General features: G+C 42.5%; 1 protein-coding gene across 1 annotated transcript; it reads left to right on the forward strand.

Annotated features, from left to right (window-relative positions):
- The first annotated feature begins 1,217 nt into the window (after positions 1-1,217).
- Positions 1,218-7,623, forward strand: frs3 (fibroblast growth factor receptor substrate 3). Its single transcript, XM_030050696.1, has 7 exons — positions 1,218-1,412; positions 2,659-2,784; positions 2,928-3,016; positions 3,211-3,397; positions 3,527-3,688; positions 5,737-5,858; positions 5,965-7,623. The coding sequence occupies exons 3-7, from the start codon at positions 2,951-2,953 to the stop codon at positions 7,279-7,281; spliced, it is 1,854 nt and encodes a 617-aa protein (XP_029906556.1). The 5' UTR covers positions 1,218-1,412; positions 2,659-2,784; positions 2,928-2,950; the 3' UTR covers positions 7,282-7,623.
- Positions 7,624-10,704: the final 3,081 nt, after the last annotated feature.

The raw sequence follows: 10,704 nt of genomic DNA on the forward strand, positions 1-10,704 counted from the left end.
CAGGAAATGATACACATTTATGTTCTTGGGCTGGGCCTGCCCCGTACATAGGTTGGACTTTTAGACACAACCGAGAATAATTGGCCAGTTACCTGGACATGGACAGGCCAACCATTGCCCATGCCTTGTTTCTAGAATGTGTGATGCTAGTGTGTGAATGTTGACTGGGCGTGTATCTAATGCAGCAGACCTAACTAACAAGATAGAGGAAGTACATCTGGCTCCTGCTTTATCTGTCCTCTGCTTAGCGGTTCAAGTTGTCCTGAACTATGTAATACATTGGATAATGCAAGAGACAATCGAACTATAAGGCCAATTGTAACAAAGTCACTACTTTTCTCAGTTGCCTCTGAAACCGCCTCAAGTAAACCCTGTGCACACACTCCCTGCTGCAGCTGCTGGTGGATGTTTCCACAATCATGCAGCACCTAGGGCACCCAGCTGCTGCTCAGCTTCACTGTTGTCTCACTTCCCTCAGCTAATTCAGGACATCCTACCTCACCTTTTCCTTTTTGCACATCTAGTTGAGGTGATAGTTGGGGTGATTTAGTCCTTCCAACCCCAATCAAGCTCACAAGCCTCTCACACCCATTACATGAACACACTTTGTGGGAATTTGACTAACCACACTGGCAGGCCCACAAAACTTTCACATCAGCTCCTGTGCACTAAGTCAACACATCCAAATGAGAGGTGTGCTGTAATATTCACACTTCCTCACCGCACCAAGCCCATAAGAACCACAGTAATAAATTGAAGGAGTTGTCTAAATCTAACAGCACATAATAGGAATGTCATACTGCTATAATAAGTTGGCTCAGTGTCATAAAAGGTAAATGATTAGCACACACTAACTATAAATCAATAGGCCTGCAATGATGTTAAAATAAAAGATATAAACAAATACACACAACAATAAGGTTACGAACACAATCTCGTATACTCTTTATTAGATACACCATAAATTTCTTTATGGAGTAGCCTAATTTGTATGGTACAAAAAAGAAAAAGTAAAACCTGGGAAAGAGAGTGTGTTTGAATTCCCATGTCTTTTTATTTGGCCATGTTGGGGATTTTGGCTCCTCCTCCGCATCGTCGGTCACACCTTGCCTCTCTGAGTCCTCCAACGTTTCATACCTTCTTGTCGCTCCAAAAAAAAGCCTCGTTGTCTGACTGTGAACTCTCACCCCGCTGCTTGGGAAATGTCACACAGAGGCCCGTGCTGCAGTAGGGGGGCGTAATAGGAGGAAAAAATAACAACATTTTCATTGCTCTCCCCTGCATCTTTTGATCCGCGTCTCTCCCGTGCGAGTGCCATATGCCACTATCAGCAGCAGCAGCCGCCGCCGATCATTATTTGCAGTCCCAATGCTTATTTCGCAGTAGGGCTAATAACAATCCGTGCCAAACATGTGAGTAGCAAATCATCGCTGTCGTTCTCCAGTTACCCGTTAACTGGCTATGCCTTCACGCTATTGTATCCTCCAAAAGCAATGAGGGAAGACAAGGGGGAAAAAATTGGGCACTGATTTGTGTTTATGTGCGTTTCGGTGTCAAGCGCTCGGGCTTCATTGTAGCATCGCTGTGATAAAGTGTGCGCGCTGGAAATTGATTGAGCAAATAAAGCGGCTGTCGGCTTCCTCTGGATTTCTGCGTCGGCTTGGCTAATTGAGCAAAAAAAAGAAAAGAAAAGGAAAAAAATGGGGCTGTGATTTTTAGGTTATTAACCAACACCGATGGCGAAAAGCACACACACGGCCATCGGTGCGTGATGTATAACAAGTGCATGACTGTGTAGTGTAATGTAGCCTAGCCCCCCTTTTTTAGCCTGCTCGATGTGATTCAAGGTAGCTCTCACTGGTTTGACTCCAGCCTGGCATCTCAAGTCAGATCTATAGGCCCAGGTTAGACAACACACATTGCGGCGTTGTTGCTCTAAAAAAATGTTTGTGTAGCCCGTGTAACAGCAAACAGGCGCAATCTAACAGAAATGACATGAAGAACATCATTCCAGATGTGAGCAGCAGAAACCAGGGATGATTGTTGCCTGTTTTGCCCATTTCTATGTGGCAGACCTTGCTGTCTGCTTAACCTAATCGTCTGTTTTTGACTCCACACCTTAAAATATTTCCTATATGGAGCTGAACTGTGTGCTAACTCCACCTTATAGTGACCCCCTTGTATTTTAGGGTGTTTATTTGTATCCATGGTATGACTATAGGTTTCCTACAAAATTCCTATAGGGACATGTGGTTTTGCTTGGCTTTGCATGTATGGGATGTTCTATAATAGTGAATAGGGATTAGATCAAGCACAGGGATGCTTAAATGGTGAATAAAGGGCCGTTTAAAAATGAGAGGGTTGTTTCTGTAGAGGTTATGCTTTAAGGACCGTGAGTTATAACACACAGGTTCGTTTTTAAGGCTTTTGAAATCCACCTGTAGTTCATTTAAAGCTTTTTATTATTGTTATTTTGAAATATGATTGAAAATAGAGTAAGGAGCCAGCTTTGAACTCCTACAAAGTCCTCCTTTATTCCTGGCTGAAAGGAAAAGATCAATGTTTGATCCGTACTTAGGCTGCAGAGATGGAGTTTATGTGATAACAGCACCATAGCGCTGCTCTGTGTGTGAATTTGAATGGCCCTCAATGTTTCAGGAGGGAGAAAGTCACGCTGATGTTGAAGATGTCAGTCCATCCAGCCGGCCAGCTTGTTACCATGACGCCCAGTATAGGATCCTGGGATTGAGACGTGAATCCCCTGACACTGATGGCCTGGACTGAGTAAGAACACAGTTTGTGTGTATGTGTGTGTGTGTGTGTGTGTGTGTGTGTGTGTGTGTGTGTGTGTGTTCCTGTGTTGGATTCAGTGTGAAGCTCCTCATGTTAAGAATCATGGTTGATGATTTTTGCTTGATCCCTGACAGGTTTCAGCTGGCCTGCTGAAGCTATGGGGAGCTGTTGGAGTTGTCTGTACAGAGACCCCATTCGAGACAACCATCTCACCAAATTTAAGGTTAATTCCAAAAGTAATTTGTCTGTTTATTTATTTAGTAAACTGAGCATTAGTTACAACACCACCTGTTTTGATTCCATAAGTTATTATGTTGTAATACATTGTCTTTTACAGTGTGTCCCAAAGGTTTATATTGCTGCTCCATCCTCTGCAGTTTGATTTAGGTTACATTTATGTTTCCTGCTTTTTGCTAGGTCACCAATGTGGATGATGAGGGCAACGAGTTGGGTTCTGGGACCATGGAGCTCACACAGACGGAGCTCATCCTTCACACACGCAAGAGGGATGCCATCCGGTGGCCGTATCTCTGCCTACGTCGCTACGGCTACGACTCCAACCTTTTTTCTTTTGAGAGTGGTCGCCGCTGTCAGACCGGGCAGGGTAAGTAAGCAGTTCACATGTGTTATTACACCGGTGCCGTACTTGTTGAAAATGATTTTTTGTCTTGTCACTCTTCAGTGGCTACCTCATTTTAAGCCACCCATGTTGTTAATTTTCTGTTTTGGCCAGGAATCTTCGCCTTCAAATGTTCGCGGGCGGAGGAGATCTTCAATCTGCTCCAGGAGCTGATGCAGTGTAACAGCATCAATGTTGTAGAAGAGTCGATGATGATGACTCGCAGCGGTCACACACCAGAGATGGACATGCCTCGCACACCGCAGACTCCCAACAGTGAGTCACTGAAACACACAAACACACACATCAGCTGTACATGTGGTAGTAATTACAATGTAGAGCTTGCACGCCGCAATATGTTGGCATCAAATTTTGTATGAAAGCTAATTCTAAACCAAGTTTGCGTTTAGTCAGAAATACACAGGTTTCCAAACTTCAGGCAGAGCAGAGTCCCGACACATCAGCCTGCAGACACAGACAGACATTTTGTCCACAGAGCAAACAGGGCTCTTTTCCCAGCACTTTTTATTCTACGGGAGCAAGACCGCCTTTTTACACCCGCACATTTTTGTCATTGACAGTTAAAATTTATATTGATTGATAATGTAAGAACATGGTTTCTAGAGATGAACACAATAAGAAATATCTGTTTATGCAAATTAACTCTGTCAGTGTAAATTGTAAATCTAGCAAATAAGACGGTTACCATGTTTATAAAGTTGTAGGGAAGCTTTTCTTACTTGAGTGATATGTGTAGGGGTTTTTCAAGTCTATTCCCTTTAAGTTAAGTTACCCTTTATTAAACCCTGTAGGGAAATTCATTCCCTGCATTTGACCCATTCTAAGTTTATGGAGCAGGCCAGGCATGTGCGTTATTCAAGTCACAGGTGATGTTGAGCAATGGAGGTCACGTTTTTGCCTTCATCCATCCAATGTGCCATGCTAGAGGCACAGCACGAGTTCCACAACTACAGCTCAATGTAAGACTGCGGGGCATAAACTCATCAATCATCGTAAGGCGCAAAAACTCACTATACTTTGCAGGCAAAGATAATACGGTGCTACAGAAGGTTCACTTCACAAATCAAGTAGTCATTTAGTCACTGTTGCTGAGATCCCTCTTTGTTAGGAGAGCCGGCGTGGCAGAGGCGTAGCTCCAGGTAAGCCCCGCTCACATCGGCCTGCTCGTCGTTGTCATAGTTACTGTACCATCGTTAATAGTAACAGAACACAGAAGACAGAGCATAAATTGATAACTGACGTTTGTGCCTGTTTTGGGAACAAAAATCGCTCATGATCACCACCGCAGTTCGACGATTTCCTTTGAGAGATCCTAACAAAGAGGGGAAGATGTCGAGGTCGTATAAAATGTTTTGAAATGAAATGCTGATTTCTGCTGATGTGGCAGTTCAGCCCAAATGAAGCAACATCAAAATATGAGTGGATTTTGTTAGCTTGCCTGCAGCCTTGGTCATTGTTATCATCAAGTATTTTCAGTAAAGTAAGACAACACGTAAACTGTGCTGGTACTGTTTTCTATTGCGTGTTGACACTTTGGGATGTGAATGATAAAATAGTCAAATTGTGACTCACAATTACTGTGTTGAGTGGCTCAGTGGCACAGTAGTTTGTGCTGTCGCCTCCCAGCAAGAAGGTCCAAAGTTTGAATTTGCCCATAGATTAAAATGTGTGTGTGGGTGTGTTTGTCTGTGTGTTAGCCAAGTGATGAACTGGCGACTTGTTGAGGGTGTTTCCCTGCTTCCCGCCCACTGAAAGCTGGGATAGGCTCCAGCACCCTGCGGCTCGACATAGAAATAATTAGGTATTAGTGCTGCACAATTCATTGAAATATTATCAAAATCGCAATATGGCCGAGTTCAATATCCAAATTACTGGAGCTGCAATATTGATTGCAATATGATTTATTTTACCATATTGTTCAACCATAGAGGGTATGGAAAAACTGTATTTTCTCCATACAAGGTCACTGATGGGGCTGCCCTAGTGGCTCAACCGGTAGAGCGCGTAGGACGTGCCATTAGTTCTTGTTGCAGCGGCCCAAGTTTGAATCTGGCCCGGTCCCTTTCCTGCAGGTCGTCCCCTTTGTTTCTCTAATTAAAGCAAAAATGCCCCTCAAATAATCTTAAAAATAAAAAAAAAGTGAGATCACTGAGGGACTGATGTATACTGTTTATAAAACATAATAATCAGCCTCACTAAGGCAGCTGAATCTGCGCTCACTCACATAACAAATCCTTAACCCCGCTGATAAATAACTGTTTCTTTTTTTGTGTCTCTATATCGCAACACACATGTCCTTACAGCTCCAGCATTCCCTGTTCAGGGTTTTCCAAATGGATATCCTGGTTATCCAATCAGAGGTGATTCCTCCCAACCCTCTCTTGCTGATGATCATGGCCACAGCCTCATGGGCTTGGAAGACCAGGTAAGGAAGACACATGAGCTCCCATCTCTCCATCTGAGCCATATTCCGCTTATTGTTATAGTGATCAGTTTTACACTTTGATCTGCCTTTTTTTTTTTCATAACAGGCCCACACCTATGTAAATACTGTTAGTATGGAGGGGGATCTCTCCATGCGTCACTGTGTGCACTCCCTACCTGAGGTGCGGCCCAGCTCTTTTCCTGAAACAGCACGGGGAGCCATGCCTGTTGGGAGCCAAGGAAATGCGCAGTCCAACTTGCGCTGCTGTCCCATGGAGGACCATAAGGATCCTCAGGTGTTCCTACAGCCGTCCTCGCAGGAGGTTAAATTCATGTTGGGCCCCACTCCGGCGCAACGCCATCTACTGGAGCGGGAGAGAGAAAGGGAGAGACTTGGGCACAATCCTCTCAACCTTCAGCCTGTAGAGGGTGCAACAGGCTCGGAGACGGAAGGAGACGAGCCCTCTATGCACATGTGCAACTCTCACTCTTATCACCATTTCCATCATCTCATGCACCGGCATCCAGGCCATGAGCACCAGGAGGGTTGCCAGAGTAGCCAGCTCACTTATGAGAACATCAACGGCCTGAGGAGTGGCCGAAAGCAGAGGCTGAGTCCAAGCAGCATATCCCAGTCTGTGGGTTCGAGCAGCAGCAGCAGCACTGGGGACAGTCACTCCCACTCCCTCCTCCATTCACACTCTCATGGTCCGTCTTCTCTGCCCCCGCAGGGCTACCCTTGTGAGCGAGGTATGGGTGGAGGTCACCGTCGGACAGCTCTGCTTAACTATGAGAACCTGCCCTCTCTGCCTCCGGTGTGGGAGTACAGCGCTCTGCAGCGGGAAGAAGAGCAGGAGGATGAAGACGATGACCAGGATGAAGAGGAGTACGAGGAAGAAGAGGAAGACTTTGACGAGTACGAGTTCTCGGAAGGTCCTGGGACACCCAACGGTTACCATCAGGAAGGCCGGGGTATCCACAGAGATGCCCTGCAGAACTACGTCAACACAGAGCAGGTCCAGCCACTCCGGCTCCGACACGCCTGCCCCCCGCATCCCCAGCCGTGTCAGTCCGACAGAGGGGGGCGAATATTTAGCTTTGATTTCCGCAGACGATCAGGGGCGGGGGTCGGAGGCTGCGAGCACGGCCATATGCCTCCATCGCGGCAGCTGAATTACATCCAGGTGGACTTAGAGGGAGAGCCTCCCTGCCAAGCCCTCAGCAGTGGGGGTGCCCAGACCCAGCCACAGCACCAGCGCCTACCACCCCAAAAATGTGGCCAACAGGCACCCCGGCGTAGTGAATTCTACGCCGTCATTGACCTAAAGAAGACAGCTGCCATGTCCAACCTGCAGAAAGCTCTGCCCAGGGATGATGGGACTTCCCGAAAGACTCGCCACAACAGCACAGACCTGCCTCTGTAAAAAAGGTGTTTAGGTGAAGAGGAATGACGAAGACAGCAAATAAGGAGGTAAATGGAGGGATACAAGTGAGGACGAAGAGCTTGTTTAGACAGGCTTATCCTCATCTTAGCACACTGGACCCTTCACTGTCATCCATTCATTTGACTGTCGGGCTGACTAATACAGTACAGGTACCTAATTAGAAACTTATTGAAACCTATCTGTGCATATAAAAGGAAATGAGGAATCTCTTAAAGAGTTAGGAGAAATTGTCATTTTATTCTGTTATTTATTAGATGTGGTGTGAAGCTCTCTTGAGAAATCTGCAGTGGGAACTTCGACTACTGTTTGCTGGATTTAAGGTTGAACCCTATATATATAGATATTTGCATATATATATATATATATATATATATATATATATATATATATACATATATGAAATTTGATCTTCAAGCTTAGCTGTGACTTAGAGCAGAGATCCCTGTTTTCAGTGGAAGCAGTCATCGCCATGCTTTTGTCAGCGGGTTTTAATTCCCCAATCCATTTTCATTCACAAATACTGTTATTCCAATCATTTACTTACCCTCGTCAGTTGGTAACATTGGCTACACCCGTATGGTTTTTGTCTTAATTACCACTACTCTTAATTCCACAAGTCAATATTGTGACTTTTTCTCATTAGAAAGCAGTTGTCAGAAAAACAAAGGGTTAATGGTTCTTCTAAGATACTGGCCAATATTCATACCTCATTACAAGCACCTAATTCTACTAGTGTGGCTGGTAGAAGAGACAGACCATTATTTATTACTATATGCCGACACAGCGTTTTGCACACAATCCTATGGAATTGTACGTTGTACCATAATTTAGGAATAGCTTAGTCCAATCCAAGTTTTAAGCGCAGACCACGACAGAAATACTAGGAATTAAATTAATGCAGTCTCTTGCATTCTCACCAGGTGACGTTCTCCACAAGTTGGAAATTGGTTTAGCGTAGGCGCAAAAGAAAGATGCCAATAGTAGCACACATGGATTAATGAGCTTCTGCTCCCTTCTATCCACATGCAACAAATGAAAAAGTAGCATATCATCTTTGATCACACCTTCTACATATCAGTCCAGACTTGTAGGAGGTCCATATGGTTTACTAATCACAGATCTATGACTATTGTCACATTGCACTTTTTACCACTGGCCGCTGAGATGCTCTTTCTTGCAACTCCCACTCCACCGGAGCCACAGGTTCGAATAGGTAGTTCTGCCAGAAGTATGGGGCCAAATATTTCATGGACATTCTTAAGTCAGCATTGTAGATAGGATTTATTTAAATGTTTTGATGCAGACATTGATAACCTCAAATAGTGGCATTAAGCTATAACCTCACATAAAATGTGCTGATTCTATAATTTTTCAATTATCAGGTGACAAAGGTCTATTTAAAGGCTAATACATCGAGTATGTTGCAGAGTCATGCGGTGAAGATTTTGTGAGGCTATTTATCGATCTTTTTATTTATATATTTATTTATTTATTTATTTCATTATATATTTATTCATGCATTTATTTTGATTCATTTGAAATGTGATGATTTTGTTTTGAAATGTGATGACCAGCTTTTTGTAATCCAGTTGGTAATATGGAGACCAAAGTTTCACCTCAAATTATCACTGGATACTGGTGTATTACTGTTAATAACTGTGCTTAATTATGTTTCAAAAGAAAGACTGTATTTACATTTTAAGTGCCAAAACTTAATTGCTAACTGTATGATAAATAAAATCAAATGTGCCATTAGGATCTGTAGAAAACCATAGGGCAGAGAGCCTTAATGTGATAACACGGAGGAGGCTGAAGGTCAGGGTACATACTGTAACAAACTCCTGAATCCATCTGTACCAGGATACGTAGAAATAAAAAGACACATTCCACCTCATCTGCATCGACAGCCATTTCGGAGAGAGAGATATAGGAAAGTAATTTTGTAGTCTGATAATCACAGCTACAGTTGTTCTGTGCTGCTACATGTACATATTAACAGTAGCCAATGTAAGCTACTCATCAAAGTTTAAAAAAAAAAAAAATTATGTGTTTGAACCTATGCCATGTCAGACCTTTTGCTATATTGTTTGCTGATAGAACTAGCTTTGTTGTTTTCTTCTGAGAATCGTATCTCGAAACCGTAGAAATAACAATAACATTTCACTCTCTTGTGCGCAGCTGATATTTCATGCTGTCATTACAAACTGCTAGGGAAGAAAACTGAAGCACAGACCCACCGATGCCGTAATCCTCACGTTGAGCGGTCTGACAAGCGAAACATCTCGGCTGATGGAGGTAGACTAGGTCTTCTAGATTTACACGTTATCGGCCATCAACAGTGTGTGTGTACAGTGGCATTTAGTTGAAGTTTATCTTTCTTTCCTATTAGGCCATTAAAAAAGATGGATATAAGACACAAGTACAAATTCTCAACTTCTAGTCATGTTTTGTTCTTGTTGTTTTGGCCTCTGTGACAAAACCATAAAATCATGTGGTCTAACCGTCAAATGAGTAAAAGTACTAAGACGGAGTGACTGCAGGAGCTGAAACGTCAAGCAAAATTGGTCATTTCTACAAATTTGTCGCATGCAGCATCTTCAAGTTTGTGACCCACCAGGCTCTTGATATCTGTTGCCAAAGTTGAAGTTTTATGCTCAGCCTCTAGCATTTAGATATCAAGGACGTGGTGTAACTTATAATAACCATCATTACATGGTAAACTACTTAACAGTTTGTTATTGCACATATTGTAATATTTTAAATACTATATTATGTATTTGTTAATGAATACAAAATGATTTGTGAACCTTTTAAGAAACTGTTTGTAAAACTTCTACAAACATTACATATACAGATGGACTGGATATTTCATAACACTTTGTTAATGTGTAATAATTGGTTTGGAAACCATCTAAAAACATTATTTGGATGGCCTTTATGAAGTTGAATATTTTTAATTAAGCTGTTGCAACTTTCGATTTCAAATGGCCCGGACCTCAGAATTGCTGTTTGCAGCTACATTCATTTACTAATTATTATAATCATCAGTTGCAACTTTATAATAATCGTCAAAATAATGTTTATAGATGGTTTATTACCCATTAACAAAGTGTTATAAAATGTCTGAGCCATCCAGCCATGTAATGTTTGAAGATGTTAAACAAATGATTTCTTAAAGGTTTACAAATCGTTAGGTAATCATTTATAAATACTTAATATCATGTGTAAAATGATACAATGTGTACACCAAGAAACTGGGACTAAATAGTCTACTGCATAATAATTAAACATTTAATTTACTGTCAATTTGCCATTTATTAATGATGGTTATTATAAAGTCTTACCGCATGAGGTGAAACTGAACCAGTCATGTGACAAAGTACTAATTTTAAAATTAAATTT

The sequence above is a fragment of the Myripristis murdjan genome, chromosome 5 (assembly GCF_902150065.1).
Source record: "Myripristis murdjan chromosome 5, fMyrMur1.1, whole genome shotgun sequence".
Classification (NCBI taxonomy): domain Eukaryota; kingdom Metazoa; phylum Chordata; class Actinopteri; order Holocentriformes; family Holocentridae; genus Myripristis; species Myripristis murdjan.